At 37.6% G+C, this 26,504-nt stretch overlaps 1 protein-coding gene across 6 annotated transcripts in view; it reads right to left on the bottom strand.

The window, feature by feature from the left end:
* Positions 1–26,504, bottom strand: part of LOC103061032 (tetraspanin-4) — a 678,932-nt gene that overhangs the window by 54,903 nt on the left and 597,525 nt on the right. For all 6 annotated transcript variants that reach the window (XM_088146072.1, XM_088146073.1, XM_088146074.1 and 3 more), the window contains one exon: positions 8,685–8,759. In XM_088146072.1, coding sequence (XP_088002198.1) covers positions 8,685–8,759 — 75 coding nt within the window. The remainder of the gene's footprint in view (positions 1–8,684; positions 8,760–26,504) is intronic.

Consider the following 26,504-nt stretch of genomic DNA (forward strand, 5'->3'; position numbering starts at 1 on the left):
GGGGACTTTATTTTAGGGCAGGAATAGTCTCTTCAGGTCTGATGGGATTATGTAAAGGAGGGGGTGGTGGGACTGAACTTGGCCCGGATCTTGTTCATGAGGTTCTAGGAAAGATCCTCCAGTTTTAGTTTGCTACAACAGAAAAAAACAAAAGAAAACAAACAACAACAACAACAAAAAACCCAAACTTACCAAATGTAATTCTAGGCCACATCAGCAAAAATATAGTGACAAGACCAAGATAAGTCATTGCCTTCTCTATTCTGTGTTGGTTTTAGAACACTGAAATATGTGTTCACTTCTGAGCTTTGCATTTTAAGAAGGATATTGACAAACTGGAGCATGTCCAGAGGAAAGCAGCTAAAAGGATTAAGGAGCTGGAAGGAATAAATTTAGGAGGAACATTTGAAGATGTTTTAAGAGCCAGTGTGGGTTAATAGTTAAGGGACTGAGCTGGCAATGGAGAGACCCAGGTTAAAGTCCATCCTCAGCCACAGAAGTTCACTGGCTGACTTTGGGCCAATCACTGTCACTCAGTCTTAATAGATAAGATCTATTAAGAATACATCTGTACTCTGTCACTCAGTCTAACCTACCTCACAGAGTTGCTGTTGTGCGGGAAAATGAACCAAAGGAGGTCTGCTACGCTACCGTGAGGTCCTTAACAAAAGGTCAGATATAAATCCAACACGTAATTAAAAAAAAGAAAAGAACCTGGAGAAGGCTGCAGAGAGACATGACAGCTCTCCAAGATGGGGTAGACTTGTTCAGTGTCGTTCCAAAAAACAAGGCATAAATAGTAGGCTTAATTTACAAGGAAGCAAGTTTTGCTTGGACATCGGGAGGTTCTAACAGTCAGAGCTGTTCAACTGCCTTGGGAGATGGCCGTTGTTCTTCACTTGAGATATTTGTCCATAGGCTGAATGCCATCTGTCAGGGATGCGGTAGTAGTAGATACCTGCACTGGGCAGGGAGTTGGATAAAATGATCCTCAAGATCCCTTCCCTCCTTTACATTTTATGGTTCTATGATTTTAATTTCTTAATATCAGAGGAACAGTTTCATCCTAACCAACAGAGTCCAATGCAACTCAATTCATACTCATTGAACATTATAATTCATAATAATATGAATAGATCCTATTACCATATTCTCTAAAATGAAGACGATCCTTAATTTAAGACAATCATCCCAAGAGCGAACAAGAAATGTTACCAACCCAGTGAAAATTGTTCTTCACTTGAGATATTTGTCCATAGGCTGAATGCCATCTGTCAGGGATGCGGTAGTAGTAGATACCTGCACTGGGCAGGGAGTTGGATAAAATGATCCTCAAGATCCCTTCCCTCCTTTACATTTTATGGTTCTATGATTTTAATTTCTTAATATCAGAGGAACAGTTTCATCCTAACCAACAGAGTCCAATGCAACTCAATTCATACTCATTGAACATTATAATTCATAATAATATGAATAGATCCTATTACCATATTCTCTAAAATGAAGACGATCCTTAATTTAAGACAATCATCCCAAGAGCGAACAAGAAATGTTACCAACCCAGTGAAAATTCCTAAGCGATGCTTTCTTAACCTGTCAACCTAGGATTGCTGATTCTAGCTGAACACCATCTTCCCCTCAACAAATGCATGTTTATAACATGCATATATATCGAGATACTTATGTGTGTGCATAGAAACCTAATGGTAGCCACACTTCAAAAATGGCTGGCCAGAACAAAACATATCTATTAACTGATTCCCCATCTACAAATATCAACCATTCTTTTTCACAACTGAGTCAAGGAACGAGAGAGAAATAGAGGAAAAAAACTGGATGGAATTGAGGTAGGAAAAAAAGCAAAGGAAGGAAAGCAAAGAAAGAGAAGACAAAAATGTCAATTTTAGCAGGCTATTTAGCTCTACCAAACTCCGGCTAATCTTCAGGCTAACATTTAAAGATATCCAAGCTTTTAAAAAATGATATTTCCAGCCCCTTACAACTCTGCCCAGCAAATTATCTGGGCAAAGAACCTATCCAGAAAGTGCAGTGCTTGAAAGACACTGACACATTTCCAATTTGGTATGCTTAATAAACCTCCGACAGGGTTTTGTTTACATTGCACAGTTTGCAAAATTATTGATTTTAATTGTTATGTATACATGAAAAAAAATATATTTACATATACAAAGCCAAGTAGTAGGCAATAGAATCAGAACTGCTGAAACATTAACAGGATTTGAGGGAGAATGGCCATTTTAACTTCAGTCTTACTAAGCCATAATAATGAAAAACGTTGCCATGATTTACGTTCCATTTTAATCCTGAGCAGAGGAGGGTCATAATATGATGCTTTAACTGGTGCCAATCCTCTAGAATAACTACTTCTCCATGTCTAATCCAATTGGACTTACACGGAGTTCTGTAATTTTTCCTGTTTCTGTAATTCTTATTGGTAGTAATTAACACAGTGGATTATTTGTCCAAGTGAACTTCTAAACCTGCTACTCTATGAAATCTGAAAGTAAGCCGAGAAGCCTAGGGAAGCAGGCATCTGCCAGGGATGAATGGCAGGAGCCAAACTTGCAATCCTTTCCTGTCAACTACCTTTATCCATTTTCTTATATTATTCTGACTATATTTGCCAAGACAATGTTTTATTCTGTTCTAAGTACAGTAATCCTTTATTGGATTTCCAATCTACTAAGTTCATTTGCAATTTTTTAATTCTGAAACCACAACTTGGGTCCAATAATATGCATAATCTTCATAATGCAGCTACTTTCTGATTACTTTTGACCTTTTTTGTTTTTGTTTTTAACTCCTAGAATTATGATTCCCAGTTTGCAGCACCAAAGTCCTTTGTATAAATCAGATGAAGAAAGGGAAAAATCTGAATAAACGTATCTATTGAAGAATGATAAATAATGTTGCAAAGGCAAGTAAATCTGGCCTTTATTTTTGCCTTTGGGAAAGCATACATAACAGAAATATAAATACAGATGTGAAAAGTGGAAGAGCAGAATAAGTTATTACTGATGTATTATTTAGAGAGTTAACATCTGAAACTATGTATTTCTAATATCCTTGTTACTGTGAAAATATAGCACTCACACTTGCCCTCAGGCAGGGATGGAGACTCTCCACAGGTCTGAGGTAGGTCTCTTAAAGTGACATGTGTTTTCCTCTTTGTGGAGCAGCAGTACATTTACCACAGGGCTGGGGATCTGTCACCCTCCAGATTAAACTGGACTGGATTCCAGTTTTCCCTATCCGCCATGCTGGATGGGCTGATAGGAGTCTACCATCTGTGCTATATACCCAGTACACCTCGATCTAGAACAGGAGCCTCCTTCACCCAGTCCTCAAGAAAACCAGCAATGATGGGTGAAAATTCAGAAGATGAAGAGACATAGAAATGGCTATACCAAGAAACAGCTGAATCAGGCAGGGGTACATGGGGGTAACCTGCTGAAGGAAATTACATCTGACCAGCAGCATAATTTGAATATTTAGGGAGCAATCTGGAGATGGCAAAGGATGCTGAAACAGTGTTGATCCATAGAGGTCAGCCTGACTCCCAGTTCAACTGGTTCCTTGCTACAAAGACACACCTAGCATTTGACTTTGGATCATCTCATGTCTTCTCAATTTGTTAACCTTTACAGCTGTTTTTCAGTAAGCTTGCTTTTGTGTTCTGAAGTTGGACAGGATTTACGACAATGTGATTAGTTTAACAGATTGGTTATTGCAATAACCCAAATAATCAGCTGTTATTCTGAAACTAGGACAGCTTGCAAGAAGGAGATATGTTGTACATTTGACACCAATTTTCTATGTGTGTAATAGACCTCATAGTCTAGATGAAGAAAATCAAGCACGTGGGTGTGGGGACAAGATCATAGAAGACAGCTAGATGTGGAGAATAAATTACGATGAAAATGGTCATTAAAACTTTATCTGGAACGGAAAGGAGCTGAATGTGGAAAAGAACTTTGTTTAAAAAGCAGCAAGATTATTGTATGCAAAAAGTCAGAAAAGCAATGAAATGCCCACAGTGGAAGATTACATTATTAAATCAACTGAACTTGCAGAAATGGTAAAGCTGACCAGTTTGGTCAGAGAAAAAATGATAAAGACTTTTTTAAAAGACTGGAAACCTTATATGGACTTTTTGCTGACAGAAGAGAAACATGAATTGATGATCTGGGGATTAAAAATGAGGCAAAGAGGTTGGAGAAAAGTTTGAGATGATAATCATTTGATAGAAAAAAGGGCAGAAGGCACAATTACATTTTTTTTCTTTTTCAATTCCTTACTTGTATCTCTGTTTCTTATTTTCTATCTTTGTTCTTGCTTGTTTTGTATCGTTTAGTATATTAAAAAATTCTAACCAAAAAGAAAAAGAAGCTTCCTTGGGATTGGGTGGGGCTCTGTTTGACAAATAAGGAACATGGGAGATTTGGAGAAGAAAGTGGGAAGAAAATATAATGGCACAACCGTTCTCAATTTGGAGCCATCCAATGAAGTTGGAACTAAACTTTGCTCCTGGTGATTATGGAAAATCAAAAATCAGTAAGAGTTCAATATTCAAGTTGACTGCTGCTTTCTGAGGCAGAATGAAAATTTATTTTGTCCATAATCACAAGGGAAAGCTCTGGAAAACAATCAAATTGAATGCAGTGACCTAGAGAAATATTAATTACTTTTATCATTAGATCAGAGATAGCATACAGATGTTGCATGCATGAAGCCCCATCCTAATTTCTAGTACTTCTAGTTAATGGATTTCCTGTAAACTATCCGTGACTCAGATAGTCACAGAACTATCTGTGACTCAGAAGAGCTGAGCCTTGTGAGTGATAGTACCGATTACAACTGGACATTGATCTGGTTCAGTGTAAAACTCAATTTCTTACTTTCAAGGAAATAAATACCTAAGTCAGAAAAGTTCCCCAATAAAAAAGAAGATATTGATGTAAGTGGACAAGTCTTTTTTTTTCCTGTGCTCCATTTCTTTAGCTTCAACATCTTCTTTTATTCTTATCAGGGAATGTAAAAATATGCCATCAATTCATTCAGGAGGAAAAAAAAAACACCTAAATACATTTAAACAAGTGCATACCACACGTTAGTTGAAATGTAAATATTTATGCTCTGTACCTGATGTTTGTTTAATCCTGGCACCCCTGCCTACCTTCCTTTCTGCCAATGGGGCAACAGTTTACATTGCAATGAGGATTAGTCTTTGTTTAATTCCATCCAATATCCTATAGACCAGCGGTTCTCAAACATTTTGGTCTCAGGAGCCCTTTACATTCTTAAAAATGATTGAGGACCCCAAAGAGCTTTGGTTTATGTGGGTTGTATCTATCAATATGTAGTGTATTAGAAATTAAAACTGAGAAATGTTAAAACATATATTTATTTGACCTCATGGACCCCCTGAAAGGATCTTGGACCACACTTTGACAACCGCTGCTATAGAAGAGTGGGATACTATGTCTGGCCAAGATAGGCCAAAACCTATACAACCAAGACCCATTGCTGGTCTTGCTCCCTCCAGTCTCCACTGTATCTTCTGCCAGATAACCAAGATAACAATTTGATTACGGATGCTTACTTATTATGGATATGGTACAGCCTATGATACTACCTTGAAATCTAGAACCTAGATTTTCTTTGTTTATTTGGCTGGAATTTAACAAGATACATATTTTATTTCTTGCAACTATTCTGATCTGGAGAAATTCCATGTTGTTGCTTTGGGCCTCCTAGGAAGTTACATATAGCATTATTTGTTTATTAAATAGATATATCTTGCTGTTCTGCTTATATAAGCACTCAAGGGAACTTACAACAATTAAAATATAAACACAAATATGAAATATTCTCTTCTATTGGAATAAAATATTGCCTTAAAATCAACACAGTTAAAATCAATTAACAGTTAAAAGCATGATGGAAGAGATCCCCCCCCCCCAATTTTCCTTATACTAGAAGAAGAGGAGCCCAACACATCTCCCTAGGAAAGGCAATCCACAGCCTGGGAGCCATTTAGGAGAAGACTCTCTCCCACAAGCTTCTGGCAGTAGGGGCATTCTCCTACTCATCTAAGAAGCTAGCAGGTTCATAGTGGGAAAGGTGGTTCCTTAGGTCTTAAGGGGAGCCATCAGGCTATTCAGGGGAGGTATCCTTCTATATTAAAAACCCAACTGCTTTGATAACTCAGTAGATAGTGATAACTTTAAGGACTATCAACTTCTACTGCTAACCAAATAAAGCTATAGTTTCCCTCAAGTTGAGCTCAGCTCCTGATAATAACATGAGCGCATCCATACGGCTTTCTTGGCAGTAACAAAGAAGTGCTTTGCTGTTTCTTCTTCTTCCAGGATTGCACTTTTTGTCTGTTTGTGTGTTTGCTTTTGTTTTAGTTCCCTATCTAGTCTACAGCTCTGGAATCTCCTGGTGATCTCTCATCCAAATACCACTTAAGCCCAATCCTGTTTAGCCTTTTTGGAGATCAGCCAAGCTGAAATAGTTGTTGCCCCTTGCTGAGAACAATGGGCAATAAGTCATTCCTTAAATTCAGCAGGCCAAGTGAATTTTTGCAGTACCTGGTTACAGAGGAGGATAAGAGTCCTCAGAGGATCCAGGTGTGTCAGACAGGATGAGGATCTTGTTCTAGCCAACACTGATCTTAAATCTAATATTTAACTTGAGGTTTTGGGGGGGGGGAGGGGGGGAGCATTTCATAATGAAATTTTCCACCGGCTAGTTATCTGTACAGTGCTTGTCTTTGTCAGTGGCACACATGAAGACAAGTGAGCCATCCAACCGTAGCTTTGTTCAGGCAGGAAGACTACCAGGAGAGGATAAGAGAAGGAAAGGGCACAGTCTCGGCTAATCTCTGGGGTGGGAGTGGGGATGGGGTGAAGTGTCATAATGAATCTCTCCCACTGTTCCTGGTCAGGGGCATTTGTACACAGCAGCACAGTACAATTGGAACTGCAACCACCATAATGCCAGGTAGCAAATACTCAAATAGACAAATATAAAAAAAGGTTTAAAATCCATTTAATACTTCATGTGTGATTTATCACTCAACGTCATTTTAACATTTTATTTTCCCAAATAACCTCAATGAAATTTAATCCTTCTAATATTGTTCATTGTTTGCACAAAAATTCGGGTGAGAATTGGTACATGAGAAGGGAGGGATCACTAATTTCCCAGTACAAGTGATATTATAATGTCCTTCAATGTTTCCTCCTCTTTTTAGCATACCATGGGTACTGTTAGTTTGTAAAATATACAGATTCATACTATACAGAAACCTATGTTAATCTGTCTTCTATTATGCATGTTTCTCTTCTTAAGAGGGTGCAATTTATTCATATGCCTTCATAGCAGATGAAGTTAAAATGATCACTGACAACATAAATTATCTTCCATACAACTTGATTTAGTACTTCCTTTTGGCACAAAGTTAATCTCTTTTTATCATTATTGCCCATTATCTTAAAAGATATCAGGGTGTACATTTTCTACCACTGTAACAAACAATTCTGGCTTTTTCATAACTACCAGTGAAATTCAGCAGCAAAATTATCCATTTTGAATGGGGGAACCATCAATATTTACCAACCTAACCTGTTTAAAGAAAAGGAATATAAAAATCAATCAATGAAATTTAAACATTATTATCCTATCACTCCCAAGAAAAAGAGAGATGATAGGCTGTTTCCTTTTGTTACTCAATGGAGCTTGTTATGAGATGTGGAACTTAAGTGGTTACTGAATCTTTGCTTCGGGCAGGTAGTGCCAGGTGGTAGGGAAGAAAGCGGGGATCTTAGCCTTTATGCTTGGGCTGGGAAAGGGAAATGAAAAGAAAGAGCAGATAACTGAAAAAAGAAAAAAACCTTTCCTTAATCACAAGGAAATTGTGATTAAGACTTACCCTGACATTTCTGGGAAAACCCTGTTCCCAGCTCTGTAGGTAGGAGACATCTACGGAACATGATGGGACCCTCTCTTCTCTGGAATGCCATCAAAGCAGCCTTCTCTGTTCAATGCTAGCAAGTATTATCACCACTACCAGTTACCTATTGTCAAACTTTATTCTTGCCTATCACAACATCTAATTCATTAATTTCATATTTTTTAATTTGTATCTACAACATCTTTCCTGATTTGCCACCTCTGAGACGTGCTAAGACTGTAATTCCAGAATTCCTTAGCTGAGATTATGCAGTCCCAAAATCTTTGGGAAAGGCTGATTTTATTATGGCCAATTTGGGATTTTCAGCACAACATTTATTTCTTACTAATGAACTTCTTAATGTGATGATTATTATCTGCTTTTTAGTGCATGAGTTTTCATCAGCCTTTCCTCATTAGACTGCTCTATATTTAAATAGCGACTGTGTTGCCAAGATGCCTGACCTTGAAATGGAAGCAAGCGCTAAAGAAGGGAAAAGGAAGAGGGAACCCAGAGCATTAAGTATTTAGGTATTCAGAATAGATGATTCCTGAAAAGCGGGGGGGGGGGGGGAGGGCGGGAGAGTCTGGGAAAACATGATCTGCATGCCAAGGGAAAGACTTCATGACTTACTGATGAAGGGAGAGGCAGAGGCATTTGCCGAAAGGGACAGAAGACTGTGAAAGAAAATCTTTTGACGTACCTTGTCGGTGTAGACGAAGAAGAGAATCACGACCATGAGCTCCAGCACAAATATAATTAACAGCATGATAAAAAACTGTCAAGAAAAGAGGGAGTGGGAGAGAAACAAAAGTCCAGAAACATCAAAATCTGGTTTGTCTTCCTGACACTGAGCAACACATAAATCCATATACAAAAGTACTGGGCTCATGCCTAGCTCTGCTTGGGGAGAAAAACTTGTATCTGGCTAGTACCATTTTAAATGCAAGTGGAGGATCCACTTTTTGGATGTTCCTCCACACAGGAAAACTAGCATGTCAAACAGAAGGGTTGAATACAGCTTTTCTTCTTGCCACACCATATCCTAAGTGGAGAGAACACTTTTAAAAATAGCGTTCAGTGATTTGATCCTCATCTATAGACTGAAACAGGACACCTAGACCAGTGAGAACAAGGATGAGGTCATCTAGATGCAGACCAACATTCCCCTATCCAGTGGGCTTCCTTCAGATGTGCAAGGACTATAATCCCCAGAGTTCCCAGCAAGCATGGCAGTCATACTGATTGGGAATCCTGAGAATTGTAGCCTCTCAATATCTGAAGGGCACCAGATTGGTGAAGTCTTATATTTACATAAGCTCAATGCCAGCTGTTTGAAGTTGTATGAAAAGAGACCATACAATTGAGGACGAACAAGGATCCAAAGTCACAATGGACCTGCTAGCACAAAAGTTAAGGCAGTTAGTTCCAGCAAGAACGCAATTAGGCCATTTGTGGCATTTACATCAGTAGCATCCTTGACTAAGGCTACTGCATTTTCCAAATTCACAGGGGCACTTGACCATCTTGCTTTACAGCAGTGTTTCTCAACCTTGGCAACTTTCAGAGGTGTGGACTTCAACTCCCAGAATTCCCCAGCCAGTTTGGGGAATTCTGGGAATTGAAGTCCACACCTCTGAAAGCTGCCAAGATTGAAAAACACTGCTTTAAAGACAGGCAGGTGTTCCTTTATGCATATACACATCTGCTACACCTTTCCCAACCCCCAATATATGGCTTTAGGGGGAAAAAATAAATGTCTTAAACTTCTAAGATAACAATATGCAGCCAAAGACATGTGATAAAAACTCCCCAAAACACTAAAAACATAAGATAGTTTAAAATATGCATCCAATATTGAAATAAGCCTAAAACTATAATGATAATGAATCTAGAGACAAAATCAGTTATTAAAAACTAGCTGTGTGTATCGTTCTGCTGATTTATTTTGTTTTGCATTTTTTTGGTAATGAAAAACAGTCTCAGATGACTTTGAGCTGAACAGATGAGCCAAGTATTTTTCTACCCCAAAAGAATTTCCTTTATTTATTGAATTTATATTCCTCCTTTCCACTAACAGTTCTGCAACACACGTAATACTGTCCCTTCCAGCCATTTTTCTGCTTAAATCACTATACATGTTGTTCTTTTTCCCCTCCAGGGAAGAAGGTATTTCAAGGAAACAGCTGCAGAATGGTGCTTAGTGGCAAAATAGATTAAGAAAGAATTAAGCACCCTTGCTTTGGCTTTATCCTCCACTCAAGTCTGTAGAATGTCAGGCTTCGGATTTTTTTAAAAAGAAGTCAGCATAAAGATACAAACAACTGTATCTAGGAATGGGGAGAAAATTGTTTAGATCATTAATGATTAATTAATTCATATTATCCAGGCATATAAATACATAATTCCCAAATCTATATGTTAACCAGAAAACAAGAACACATTGATACTTGCACTGTTCCTAATTTTGGGATACAATTTGCCATTCAAAATTTGCACATAAAAATGTATCTGTTACAGAAAATGAGCACAAAAATGCATTATATTAGAGGAAATCACTTACAAAAATATGAATTTTAGGGAAAAGGTGCATGCAAAAAATGTATACCTTAACAGAAATGTGCATTAAAAGGTGATGAATACAGACACAGGAATAGGACAAAATGAATTTAAGGATGGAAAAAAATGAGAAATGGAGGGGAATTCTATTTGACATCATCTCAAGATTTAGTTTAGCCCTGAAAGAGCTAAAAGGTAAATTCAAAATGATGTGATTTAAAATATTTTCAGAGTCATGGCTTCTGAGCACACTATATGATTTAAAAAGTAAAGATATAAGAAAAAACAGAGTTTTATATCACATAGGGTTTTTTGGTTTTAATAAGTTTTAAGATTCATCTAAGAGAAGATGAAGAGGCTATATTGCCAGTATTTTAGTTTCCTGTAACTGTTGCATGGTCTCCTGGCTTCACAATAATGAACTATGAACATATCCTATCTATATTTTAAAAATCATATGCACCTTGAAATATGTTTAATTGTAGCTTTTCGCTTCTCTACAAGTTCAACAGTGGTACAGAATCTATAGCTTGTCAATTTCTGTTGAACTACAACTCCCAGCAGCCCCAGCCAACAGTGAGTTATGGTAGAAGTTGTAGTTCAGCAACAGATTCCTATCACTGCTCTAAAAGATCCCATGGTGTTGAGCAAAATCTTCCTTCCTGTTTCAAAGACTTTCTGAAAGGCTTTAAAAGTAGAAGCAATCTGGACTATCTCTATGGCGGTATAGCCAAAACTGACTTCCAAAATAAAAGGCAGCATAAGTTTAAACAGCAGTGATAGTAGATGGTGACGAGCTAGAACAGAACGGGACATCCCAGATGCTGATGGGGACAAACGGTTCTGCAAATGTGACATCTGTAGTTCACCAGTTGCCTATTTGCTTCTAGATTCCATTTAAAGAAGTATTGAGTTTGGTTTTCACTTTGAAGGGTTAAGCCTAACCCTTTTGCGTTTTAAAGACCAACAACCATTACTTAGAACAGAGCTTAGGTGCACTGCTCCTTGTGTTTATTTCAGTATGCCCTTGGTTAAGAAAATGGATTTTTGCCATTCATGTTCAGGCTGTTAACAGCTTTTACCAATTCATTTGGCTTGAATATGATTGCTTAATGCTTTAAATGTTTAATAGTAAGTGCAGAGTTGGGCTTTTCTAAAAAGATCTGCATTATTTTTTAATGTAAAGATGGCCGGGGGCAATATCTATATGTCTGCCCGTCTGACAGTTTGTAGAAATCCCTTCCTTACCAGGGGCAGTCTGGATTGGTTTCTCTGTCCATCACCTGCCCCCCGCTCTCCTTCTCAAAAAGTGGATTAGTCTGTAAGATGGCAACTGCCACAAGACCACCCAGTCAGTGTCATGAATGAGCGCTGACCTGAACCTGGATCGCCCTGCTTTGATACCAACACCAAACCCCGCACCGTTCTGGCTCCCACTATTTTGCATGCAGTGTGTGTGATACGTAAATAGACTTTCTCTCTCCTCTTCCTCCTCCTCCCCCTCCCTCTCATAGATTTGTTTGCTAAAATTATACTGAAAATATAATGCATAGAATAGCTAAATCCATCACAATAGGATATATGGAATAAGGAAACAGCATGGGAAAATGACTTTTTGTTATTTAGAGCTTTAATTTCTCCCTTAGGCAACTCAAGTAATACATGGGTAACAAAATGGATAGATTATCTTCCCTTGCATTCAGCAACAGAGGAAGTTGTGAGCAAAGGTGAGTTAATCAGATTCTTAATTTAGCCACTTGCTTTAAAGAATCTGAAGCAATTTCATATTTGGTTCTCCCTTACTCCTGCTCATCCTGTATATCCCATACCCTACCCTCAGCCCACCACAATTCTACACTTTCTTCAGCCACCTCTCTAGTCTTTTTGCTTGTTCTGTAGGGAGCCACTTTTGCTAAGCAAGCCACTTTATTTCCATAAAAATAATATTGGAATGGATCCATTGGAAAGAAAAGATCTACTATCTTTCTGAAGGCCTCACTTAACTACAATTCTGCACTGAAGTATCTTTTTTCCAGTTCAGCTAACACACTAGGAACCTGCTTCCCTGAACCCACCAAGACTAAGCCAAGAAGCTGATTGCTTGTCTTCACCTGTCCTGACTAGCCAGGACTTGATCGGGTTTAACCAGATGGACTTGCCTTAGATCTGATTTACAATAGCATGCTTCAATCTGCATTATTTTAATTGGATCCATTCAACACAGGCTACTTCATCCTTCACCAACCAAGATGCATTATTAATTTGCAGTCTGATTCTTCGTGCTTATTGGGAAGCAACTTCCCCTGATTTCAGTGAAATTACACCTCAGTTTGAAACACTGGAATTTTTCTGGGGAGGGTGAGAAGCTGCAGTGGAGAATGTGTTTGTAAGTTGTATACTCAGAGAATGCTGCACAACACACGTGCACATTCTTTCCTTGCATGGTGCTCTTGGATAGTTTTGCAAACACCATCATTTTCCTTCTAAGTTTTAGAACTTCATATGATTTATTAGGGAAAGGATCTGGTGCTTTAGAATTGTGCATACAGAATATGCCCCTTGTCCATCTAGTTCAATATCGTTCTCATTGGCTGCCAGTAGCTCTCCCAGGCTTCAGAATAGAAACTGTCCAAGTCAGACATGGAGATGCTCAGGATGAAATCAGGGTCTTTCTGCATGCAAAGCTGTGGCAGGAGGGAGAAATTGGTCTGCTTGATTCCTTTATAGTTCCTTTGTGTCCACATTTTTGATCAGCCATGTTTTCAGCACTAACACAACTATTGACAGAAAACTGCAAATATGGCCCAAAATATATTTTTTTATTGCAGATATTTACATTGTTTATTAAGCTGGCTGACAACTAGCTTATAGATTCAACTGTGCTAGTGGCTACAGGGGACAAAATACAATCAACTGCATATGAAATTTTCTCCCAGATGCATAAATTGATAGAACTAAAGTCAATCCAGCAGTGGCTAATCTCTTTATTTAACAGATTCACAGTATATTTGATTGTATCTATTAAAATTTTACATCCTATTCCTAATATAATAACAATATAACTCCTTGTATTTAGGAAGCTAGAATTGCTGTTGATGAGCAAAGGAAAGGAATGGGGAGGGGAGTTAATAAGAGACCAATATTCATAAGCTTGGAGCAATACTCTAAAAATTGGGAATAAAAAAAACAAACTATAAACACATTTATCTGAAAGTAATCCTCAAAGGACTTTGTGGGATTTATTTCCAAATAAGCATGCATAAAATTTGGCTATAAATTAACTTTCTAGAGCAAATGTTCTTATTTGCCAAGGTCTTCTCAAACAAAAAAGAAATCTGAGCAGGTTACAATGAATTACAATTCCGAACCATTCAGAAGGCAATAACTCATTTATTCCACCAAATGTCTTGAAATCTCAGCAGAGAATTTTCCTTTGTGAACTGCAGGCCCTTAGGAGGGAATACATGTGTTCACGTATGTGTGCTGCAGATGTTTTAAATTATGTTGATATTGTACACAGTTTTGCATTCTCTCTCCTTTTTATTGTTTTGCTTTGGCTTTGGGATTCACCATACGAAAGAAAAGTAACACATAAAGCTGATTAAATGAATGTGACCCGATTAAAATAAAGTACACAATGGAACAATGATAGAAGAATAATGAAATGTTCTATAAAGATTGCAAGTGGATATAGGAGCATATTTGTAATGTTGCATTACAAGAGTATGCAAGTTGTTTATCTTGCATTCTTATATTATCTATCCCTTTCAATATTTTATTTTATTTATTTATTAAATTTCTCCCCCACCCATCTCCCCCCAATGGGGGAACTCTGGGCGACTCACACAGAACATTAAAACCACAACTATATATAAACACATAAAACATTAACTTAAAAACATTTCTAAAAAAGGGAAAGGAGAGTCCAAGAAAATATTATATATTTATGTCATCTCCAGTAAGAAAAAAAAAGAATACTATTTTAAGAAACAAAGAGAAGATGATATCACAGTACCAAGACAATAGATGGCTTACAGCAAAGTTCTACATGTACAAATAGCCTTCAGAAATGTCTCAGTACCACACTTTTGGGCAATTAAGCATCTACATACACTGAAGTAAGTGTTAAAGAACTGTTCCCTCCCTCCAGTGCCAACACCCATAAATGGAACCATGCACCAATATAGTTCAGCAGTATATTTTAAACATGATGGAATGGCTTGACTGAAACTCATTCCTGCAAATTTAAAACCACTGCACTTTCATTTTCAAGCTCCCAATTTCAAGCCTGTAGAATTTCAATGGCTAAAAAAAATAATTTGATGAATGAAAGTCTAATCTTTCAACCAACACATTTTCCATAATAAAATAAAGGTCAAACAATCTGGAATGAAAAACAGGACTTGCCACTATTCCAACTGTGATCTTCTCCAACTCTTATTATTAAGAGGCTTAAATTAAGGTTTATCTTTTTTCTACTAGGTTTGATGAGCAGAATATTCTCCTCTGGGTAGTATCACCCAATTGCATACAAATTGGCATATAAGTGTAATCATTTCTCTATTATCCAATTGTCTTGATAGGTCACATGAGAACATTCTCTTTTTTCTACTAGACCTACCTCCAGAAGCTGTGCTAAATTCTGTTTGTAACTACTGATCTTCAGGGGGAAGAGAAAATAATTATTAGGTGTGATACAGATATAGATATTGCTATTTACACAAGTTAAAGATTATTTCATTTAATTGTTTGAGAATGTTATTTTCCTTTTTTATTATCCTTTTGATTATGTATAATATATAATTGATGGCTGGACTTTTTATACTAAATCAAGGAATAAGACTAGGAGACTGCAACTCTAATAGCTACAAATATGGACAGCCATGTTACTTTTAGTTTGTGGAATCCTTGGGGTTCTCTGAGCTTGGTTGTTTTCTTGCAAACGTTTCATTACCTGGCTAGGTAAGATCTTCAGTGCTAGAATGGAATGGGGTTTGCTCTCTGTTTATATACTGTGGCCTGCCTTGCCAGTGTTGGTGGGGGTGGGGGTTTTGTTTTGTTCCTCTGGTAGTTCCTTGGTTAGGGTATTGTTTACTGCTTGATTGTGTGCCTGGTGGTAATCTTGGTGTTAATCTCTGCTTATCTGGGTGATGACTGCTGGTGACATGTTCTGGTCCTTTGTCTTCCTTTCTATTGTCTCTTTTGAATAGTGTGTAGATGTTGCTTATCTCTGTGCCTGTTGATGGCTGCCTTGTCTAAATACCAAGCTTCCAAGAATTCCCTCGCATTTTTGGATTTAGCTTAGTCTAAAATGCTGACAGTTTCCCAGTTGAAACTATGGTTAAGTCTGTCCATGAGTTGTGAGATTAAGGAGTTTTCATCATGTCTTCTGACTGCTAGTTGGTGTTCATGGATGCGCTCTGCAAGCCTTCTGCCCATCTGTCCTACGTAGTGATTGTTACAGTCCTTACACTGTATGTTGTAGATGACTCCTGTTTTTTCTTCTTGAGCTACTGGGTCTTTTGGTATGCTTAAGATGTTTTGGGGGGCTTTAGTTGGTTTCTGTGCTACAGCGATGCCATGTAGTTGTAATAGTCTGTTGGTAGTTTCTGAGACATTTCTGATGTATGGCAGTGTTATCCTTCTGATGTATGGCAGTGTTATCATTACAGCAGGCTGAACAGGGTGGAGGGTGGCTCCAGATGTGTAGTGTTACCAGCCAAAGAATATTGTATGGGTATTCTATCTTTTGTGGGAAGACAACCCACACTAATCAAGTACTCCATTACCAAAGTAACAACCCAACCTCCCACAAGAGGAGGTGTGTAAGAACATTATTCAAATGAGCACAAATGCATTGCAGCAACCTAGAACAGCAGAAAAAGGAAACATACAACATCTTCCAACAAAATGGATATCTACACAACTTTATCAAAAAGTGCCTGAGCACTCAAGCTATTACAACACAACCAACACAAGCTATGAAAAGAATAACACTGCCATACATCAGAAACGTCTCAGAAACTACCAACAGACTATTACAACCACATGGCATCGCTGTAGCACACAAACCAAATAAAGCCCTCCAAAGCATCTTAAGCATACCAAAAGACCCAGTAGCCCAAGAAAAAAAAACAGGAGTACTCTACAACATACAGTGTAAGGACTGTAACAACCACTATGTAGGACAGACAGGCAGAAGACTAGCAGAGCGCATCCATGAACACCAACTAGCAGTCAGAAGACATGATGAATCTCACAACTCATGGACAGACTTAACCATAGTTTCAACTGGGAAACTGTCAGCATCTTAGACTAAGCTAAATCCAAAAATGTGAGGGAATTCTTGGAAGCTTGGTACTCAGACAAGTCAGCCATCAACAGGCACATAGAGATAAACAACATCTACACACTATTCAAAAGAGACAATAGAAAGGAAAACAAAAGACAACATCTCCTCACCAGCAGTCATCACCCAGATAAGCAGAGATTAACACCAGGCACACAATCAAGCAGTAAACAATACCTTAATCAAGGAACTACCAGAGGAAAAAATAAAACAAAACAAAACCCACATCCCCACAGCATATAAACAGAGAGCAAACCCCATTCCATTCTAGCACTGAAGATGTTACCTAGCTGGGTGATGAAACGTTTGCAAGAAAACAACCAAGCTCAGAGAATCCCAAGGACTCCACAGTTCAACCCTGAGCTACACATATTCACTTCTATTGGTATTTTTAGTTTGGCATGGTTGAAAGCAACCCTACCAGCTTCTGATGGTCTTTGATCAGTGTTTGTATCTAACTGATCCCGTCAAATATATTCAAACAGACAATCTCCAAGTTAGATAGCAAATAATTCCGGAAGATGGGAAGCACTGACATATCATGTCAATGTCAATTGAAAACTGATCTATAATTGACCTTTCATGCATCAAATACTTTTTTCTGATTCAAATCTGTTATACTTATGATCTATGTTCAACACAGGAGATTCACTGTTTCCATCAGAAGTTACCACTGATATTGGAGAAGGTTTTTATGATGATGACACATCACAGAGCATTTGATGTTAGATGTTTTTCCAGAGGACTTGAAAATTCATTACAAGTGGAGTAATAGTCAAATCTAGGCTTACGCCAAGGTTACATCACCCAAGGCAGTCATAGTGATTTATTTTTATTTTTGAGGGGGAAATCAAATAACTTGTGGATGAAGGTTGGGAAACATATATTTCCTTAATTTTTCTCTTTATACCTTCAAGAAATGTGATAGTAAATTTGCCTGGGTAGGATTCTAAACTTGTAACTTCAGTCATTTCCACTTTAAAGGAGTTCAAGTAGAAAGGATGAGAAATACTTCTGCTACTGCATTCATGAATCAATAGTCCAGATTGGCACACACCAGTTTCACAGGCATTAAGTAATTCAGACCCAAACTACAAATGCCGCTACTTCTGTCTGTTATTTTCTGACAACCATTATTGTCAGAATTAGAAACTCCATTATTTCTGTTTTGATCTGACCTGAAATACGCAATCCCAGTACCCCATCCCAATTTTATACACAGGTTCCATGTTTAAATGGAAGGAATAAAAGGAAAATCAAGATTATACAGCTCATGGAATAGCGCAGTTAAGTAAGCTTCCCAGACGAAATGCTAAAAATAAGGAGGAGAATAAAAATGAGCTTTGCTATGGTTCCAGGGGACTGCAGACAGCTGATAGAAGAACGATTTATGTCCTGAGACAACACAATCCCAATGCAAAGCGTTCACACAGAACCTCATAAAGAAGATTAATCTTACATTGCAGTGAGTTATAGTTCACCTTAGAAGTTTTTGGTAGCTAAGACGGTATCTGGACGAGGTTTCTGAGGATGAGAATCACTATGCTACTTATTTTTCAAAAGACTTATGTATGTTAGGAGAAGGAAGGGAAGAGGAAGTATACTGTTCTTTAGAATCAAGTTAAATTTCTAAATACTAAACTTTGTACCTTTTTCTATTAGGAATGTTTATTTGTTTTTTGTTAACACACTGACTGATAACTGGTAATGGTAAAACATAGTTAGTGCAGTCTATGTGCACCTTAGACTTTCATATATTCCTTCCTCCAGTGTAGGTATAGAGAGGTCAGAAGATTCTGCTTCCATTTTAAACAACTCCCCCTGCCCCAACTGATATCTGCAGTTTGCTAAAGTTATACAGTATACTTGGCAGAACCACAACTTGATTCTGACTGAAACGCCGAATCATTCACCTTAGATCTTATATCACCACTGCAAACATTCACTCTCATTTTCCCTCTATATTTCATCCCTTCCTTCTTAGGAAAGAGATGTTTTGTTCAATTTCCAATTTTTGACTGACAACCTTTTTCCCAACACCTACTTGGATATTCTAATCCAGGACATGATTAGAATTGCTTGAAGAAAAGCAGAGGTGAGCAGACTTGCTTTGCTCCTGTCATTCTTCCAGCTGTCCTCTGTAAGGTGGAGAATGGAGTCTGCCCTAATCATGAACAATTTTGTATAAAATGATAGCCAGCTCCCCACTGCAAACATGCAGCCATTTACTCCCAGACCTGTGGAAAGTGACAATGGAATAGAACTACTATACTCATTTCAGTTACCCTCATGAATAACTGAATAATTTGAATAACAGGAAGAGGGGATTGTAAATCTCCAACTCAGCTTCTCTTTAATCTGTTCATCTAGTATTTAGTCACTTACTTCCTGAGCCTCATCTTTCTCTTCCTTGGTTGCTTGTGTTCCTGAAGGTTAGCCTTTCATAGTTAGATCCCCTGGCTGCCCTGGAATTTGAGTTAGAGCAGTACGCTGCTAAGTCCAGAATGAGCACTGCTATTCTACCCAGATAATGCCTCTCTCTTCTGTGCTCCTGTGACATCCTATCTCAATGCATGGTGTCTCCTGTATATTCTTTTCTTTCTGAATTTGGATTTGATTGCTCCTGTGCATGTAGCCATAAGCTGTTCTCTTCCCATCACCAATGTACTCCTCCCACAAACATATTCAGAAAGTGAAAGCCTTGGCATCAGGGATGCCAGCCAATGTCTCTATCTGCCCACTACTGATGCTTTACCTTCTGTTGCTTAATCTTTCTAATATGCCTTCTGAAGGGCTTAGACAGCAAGTTCCTTGACTAGCAGTTTCAAGCCACATTCATGTAGAGAATGTAAATTTTAGGTCTCAGTCATGTCTAAAGCATATGTTTTCCCAGTCTAACAGAGGGTGATTAAAGTCACTTAATAAAGTTAATATTTCTTTTGTTAACATTTCTTAGATTTCATTTCCACCTGAAGATTACCCCAAGAATCATGTCCAAAGCATAATGTGACAATATACCCACAGTTCCTTTCGTTTAACATTGGTTTCAACATCTTGAATGATTCTTTGTAAACTTCTGCCTCCTTTGCTACTTCTAGTATGCTCTCTTTGACATACAGGGTAGTACCATTCTAGTGTGTCTTTCTCTGCAAAGTATGTATCCACAGAAAATTGCATTCTTTTAGTCATTTCCATTTCACAAGTTTCTACAGAATTCCATTTTGAACAGAGTCATTTTCACTCTCATCCTCTGAGGATGATTCTTTGCCATTCAGATACCCCTCAACTCTTGTCTCCTTTCCCTGAACATCAGTTCAAAAGTGTCTTGCCTCCTTTTTAATGCTAAGTGCTAGCAGTCTAATTTCATCCTGATTCCAATGGAGATTGTACTTTCTGTACAGAGTTGGCTTGTAAAGATACCCCAGTACCTAATAAACCTACTTCTCTCTTCTTTATTCCATAGCAAGATCTCCATGGAGTTAAACTTTCACAAAATTTACATGGAAGCAAGAACCATTGAAGTCTTAAGAGTTAACATGCTGGAACACTGGAACTAGAAGTTAGGCAAAGTATAATTTACAGCACTACCCTAAATTATGCAGTTCTATACATTTTGCTTTAATCTTTGGCATTACTGTAAGATGTCAGTCTTCACGTGTTATCTAAAATGGTACAGACCAGTCAGATTTACACCTAGATATTCATTGGGAATGATACATACCTTTGCCAGATCAGGAAGGATTATTTGCACAAATGCCAGGGCTGAAGTTCTAGGATTAGAACATCACAGAGAGATTGCGAACAAGTGCTCCAAAGTTGGATATACGCTAGGAATGTGTAACAGGACACCAAAAGTCTGTACATTAGCTGTTATAGTATAAGGTCTATATCATTTATTACTAGTTTCCCAAGGCAAAAGGAAAGAAAAAAGTGTTTCTAAAATGCAAAAGCCACATCAATCAAAATGTATGCTTTCAGAGAGTAAATTCACACCTTTTCTCACTTGGGCTTCTAACATGAATCATTTGGTAGCATTAGTCCAGCTAGTGGAATGAGAAACGAATGGTCCCTTGAACTGTATGTCAGGCAGCTGATTTAATTAGTATTTTATGGCATTTTCAGTACTTTATGACTTTTGGAAGAAAATAGACTCCTAATCAATAAAATGTCACAAAATACCAAAGCTACAGATCTCTGTCACAATCTCACTATGATCATTCCAGCTTTTTCTAGGTAACCATAGGCACAGACCATCAGAATATCCTTTCTCTCTTTTTTAAAAAGGAATTTGGCTTTAGCATTCATCTCCCTTAGTATAAACATTTCCCAGGACACAAAATCTCTAAGAAGCTATAAAAGTCTTGACCTCCTTGAGCATACAACTGCTATAACATCTGCCTCTCTATGCAAGGAACTGGTGAATTAGACATATAACACCAGTAGTACATTTTTTTTTTTACCCATCTCAAAACCTACAGTTAGGATTTTTAAAAGAATTAAAGGAGGTCAAGAAACTCTGGCATGTTCAGCTAGGTATTTCTTTGGAAATAAAAGATAAAAGTTTTCAGTTCAGTGAAAAATGTGCCTTTCAAAAATGTCTGAAACATCTACTCTGAAGAGGCAGTTCTAGGAAATGTTGATGCCTAGTTTCAGTCTATTTGTCTTTTAGTTTTTAAAAGATATTTGAATTGTTGTATAGAGATACTGTTGTTTTATTGTTTTGCACATAGCCCATTTTGCTGGTCAATGACTGAAATAAAGGGCTGACTGATGAATTCGCTTTGAACTCTTTTAAGAAGATACTAATAATATTGGTAGCAGTAATAATACATGACAATAGTTATTGCAGAAAGAAGCAAACACCTTCAAAAAATGCAAATCAATGATGTTATCCTTCATGCATGTTCATGCACATACGAACATGCATATGTGCATGTGTACACACACAAATAATTACTTCAATAGAGCAAACAATCCAGTACTTCTGTAGAAGACTGTAGTCAGTATGCCAAATCTTAAACATTCTTTTTCTGAATTTTATGGGGAGTTTTAGGCTTCAAGGCATGTGAGGGGTGTGGAAGGCTGGTCTGGGACACATATCCAACAACAACTCTTCTGTACCCCACAAAGTCTCTTCCCAGAAAGGGTGAGATCAAAACTTTGCTTAAGATATTTCTTTCACCCATAAAAGCTTCTGATAGCCCATCCCTAAATGGGCCCATATTCTGCTCACTTTTGCTATGCAAAGACTAATATGACCTCAAGCAAGTGGAAGTGGCACATCTCTAAAGTAAAGAAAACAAAGTTGTTGTTTTTTTCATGGATAGCCCTAAATGGTTGTATTGATCCTACACCTGAACTTAATGGAAACGCTGGCTGCGATACGTAGAATGCCATTTCCCAAGAGGCATTTGCATATCAAACTTCTGAAACACTTGCACAAAGGCAGAGTATTCTCTGAAGTAAAGACGTGTAGAGGCCAGGATATGAAACATCTGACTGAATCCCTCTTCCTGCTGCAGAATTTTAAAATCCTGAACTGAAAAAAGATATAGAACAAGAAGTTGGCAGCTCTGGAACAATGTGTCTCTCTGCCAGAGTATACAACTCCTAGGCCAGGGAAGAGTGCCAGTGAAAATGTTAATTATGGCAACTGGCCATGATCATTCATTCATTCATTCACTCACTCGTTCATTCATTAAATATATACACCACTGCAATCAGACTCTAAGCACTATGCAGTATATACAACATATTCATATATACCGCAATATATACAATACAATATTCAATATTATGCATGAACGAGATCTTATTGCATGGATAGATTTTTTTTTTTTAATAAGCAGAGAAATCACAAGGGGCAGTGAGTAGCCTTCTAAAAATAATCTTTAATAACTTCCTCTAAATTTGCCTGAGGATTTCACATCCTCTCTTCTCCTCTCCTCCAAGGCAGCAAAAAATGGATTTAATATGTAGAGCAAAAGATGTTAACTTCCCACTGACTCTGTTTTGTTAGAAGTTTTGACATGTATAACAATTAGAATTGCTCTTCAAATCCTAGCTTAAAGGTCTGAGTTTCCATTACATTATTCAGGTCAGTCAGAATAAGTGGAGGGAAGGTGAACAGGAAAAGAATACCTCAAGAATACTTGAATTTTACATTTCCTTATCTGACCCTTCAGCAATGACCCCCTCCACTAATTAAAACAAATGAGGAGTTAAAAAAGGATCTTAGTTTATTTGGCTGTGAAAAATAAGGATCAGGGAAACTTAGATAATGAGAAGTGCAACTTAGTAACATTAGAGCTCCATTTATAATTTCTCATAGAACCTAGTCTTTGTTTTTTAACAATTCGATCTTTACCATTTATGTCTAACCGAGAAGAAAACTACAGTTGAGAAAAAGTGCATACTTCACACAGACAAAAGTCCCAGTTCTGTCTCTGATGTCTCTAGGAAATATTTGGGAATGTCCCATCTAAATCCAGAAGCGGCTGCCTAAAAATTGACTAGATAGGTTTGACTCAAGAAAAGGTATCACTAGGAAAGATGTATAACTCGTTGTGAGAAGAGTACCCTTACCCTTCTTTCCCTTTTTATATTTATTTAGTCAAATTCCCTGTTGCTGGTGGAGTTTGGGGGTGTCAGTTTTTCAGTGAAATCTAGAAACAATATTTTTCATGAAAGTTCTTGCAATACATCTGCCACAGATAAGCCTTTGAAGCTTGCACGTTTTTTAAAAAATTAAAAGCCAGTTTATACAATTGGTAGACCTGAGTTGCCTTCACTTTTTTTATCTGAATCATGGCATTGCCTTGTTTTTTATTAGCAGACTGAAACCAAAGAACAAATGTTCAAGCCAAAACATACTGCAGTCTTTGAAGTGCTGTACAAAAGAACTGTTCAGCAACATGGCCAATTACCAGAAAAGGAAAGGATCTCTCATTTGTTGTCAAGAAGGTCTGTCAAACAGTCACATTGGAGATGTTCAAATTTTGGACTTCTGCTTAAAGATCTTCTCCAATTCTATATTTCTAGGGACATCCCTGAGTCATAAATCATAACTAGAGAATGATCACTAGCTAAAGAATTATGTTGCTGTGATATGTAAAATAACAGGTGTTGAACTCTGATTAAGAAGTTCATATCCCCATTCATCTGACCTCACTATACGATCCTAGTTTAAACCTAAACTTTTCAGTTTATCCAATCTCATAGATTTGTTATTCAGGTAAAAGAGATACTTTTTTTGGATCTAAGTTCCTTAAAAGAAAGACGAGAGACATATGTAATAAAGAAACAAGTAACCAAGTCATCAGTCTGGCAAATAAAACTGACCAAATAAGTCTGGTTGAGCACACTCCGTAAAGGATTATTCCGCATGTTCTTTATTTAGTAACATATTTAGTGAATATGTGACACTAAATCACTTCTAGCAAACAACATTCCAGTAGCAAATAACAAACAAAGAATCAGAAGCTTGCATTGTTCCATTTAGCATGAGAGCCTTTTCTTCTCCAATCCTGGCTGTTCTCATTAACAGGGCTTATATTATCCAAGAATAGATACCATTTTATTGTACTGTAATGACTATGACCTGCTTAAAGGACTTTTTCTTGAAAAGATCCTATGCTCCTTCCATCCTGGGAAAACTTTTTACTCTGGAATGATTCTGCACAATTTCCATGCATGGTCTGGGCGACTAAGGACATGGAGGTACAAAGGCTCTTGGTCCAAGTCATGATGACATCATGTACACCATGACATCATCACACAACACACACTTCTTATGTCATTTCAATTTCCATCCACAAATTAGATAAATGACACAATTCACATCATTTGCATAATGACAACATGGCATATGTGACATTATTTCCCCCACTCCTTGCCACACCAAGTGAAAGCCCATGGGGAAGCATTGTATGCCTTTGCACATGTAGGAAAAGAGGTACAAGGTTCTGGATGCATACATGAACTACCAATCAGTCTAAAATAGGATGCAGACTTATATTTGAAGAGAGAGACTTTTGTGAAATAAGCTGGTGGTAAACCATATGAAAAATTGTACAGTTTTCCCCAAGATGTTTTATGCTGGGCAAACATCTTTCAAGCGTCTGAGCTATTCTAATCCCAACAGTGCTAATGAGATGCAAGTAGTCTGGGACCGAGCAGTCTCCAGGATTAGTCCAAAAAATCAAAAGCCAAGGAGCTATCCAACTAGGGAAAAATTGGAAGCACAAATCTCAAGTTCTCCTTTAATGTGAGATTTGAGGATTGCAATGCAACTGGAAGTGAACATTAGCAAAAGCATTTGAGAGGGCTGCTGAACTTTAAAACCAACAAATTAGAAATGACTCTATGGAGAGAATTTAGCTCAATTTTCTATTTATAAGTCTGATTAGAAAATGCAAGCATTCCTCATCTCGGCTGTGTAGGAACTGGATTGTCTACATTTATGTACTTTCTAACTAGGGATTTACACCCTCGTGTACTGAAGCCAATCTTATTATAATATCTATATAGCTGAATTTCAGGAACCGATCTAGTGCTACTCCAAGGAAATTCCTAAAATTATTTTTGCTATGTGAAGGAAGAAAACAGCACATGCTGCCTTCATATCAATGCACTGCACTCTTTACGAAACACAGGAGAACAAAATGACAGCTTTCTTTTCTTATATGAAAGAGTTCAATTTAAGGTGTGCCATATTTCAAGTGTACTTTAAATTGTGCTGACCGAGACAATTTAAAGTGAACATCTGCTCTGGAATGAACAGTTGATTTCAGTGTTTCTTTTTCCCCTTACCTCAAAGCAGGCCAAGAATATTTAAGATCTCAAATACATAAGACTTGATGCTTATCCAGTTCATCAATGAGGACAGTTAAGCTTATTCCCAAACACTAATGTTGATCTCCTATCAGAAATGCATTTCTTAAAATACAAATACACTTCTTACATACAGTGGGTGATTCTGCAATAAATTATGGACACAATATCACAAAGGTACAACAGAAAATAGAAGATTGCCCCTTAACGAAGCCTGCCTTGTCTTCTCCATTTTTAAGGAGATACTTCTTAACGATCTTTAATTTCATCATGGTCAAACATTTCAGTCGGTCTCTCATATTGGTTTCAAGGCTACACAGATATTCTCCTGATACTTGATATCATTATTATTATTGGTAAACAAATGGAAATCGTTATACTGGGTTACAGATACAGACATTTAAATTTTGTAGAAAAATACAATGGATTGGATTGGCACTGCTCATGCTTTAATCCCACTCACATCAATGAGAGAAGCTTGCTAGCATGGTTGGGGATTTCTTTACAATACCCTACTGATTCACGAAAAGTGACACTTTATTTGCTCTTCCAGGGAATCAAACCAGAGGATCAAAAACAAAAGGGATGAACATTTGTTACAAGTACCCTTCTTGAGATAGCACCGGAAAAAAGTATAGCTTATGGTATTTTAGGGAATGTGCACATGCACCATCTTCCAACAGATGGGAACAGGGAATAGCAAGCAAATTTAAAAATGGCTTGCTCATTTACAGAATGGGATGGCAAGAGAGAGAATAGATGGATAAGGACTCCGCTTTGACC

Source organism: Python bivittatus, unplaced genomic scaffold, assembly GCF_059951505.1.
Source record: "Python bivittatus isolate LINGU-HERP-01145 unplaced genomic scaffold, Pbiv_v1 ctg000480_np1212, whole genome shotgun sequence".
NCBI lineage: Eukaryota > Metazoa > Chordata > Lepidosauria > Squamata > Pythonidae > Python > Python bivittatus.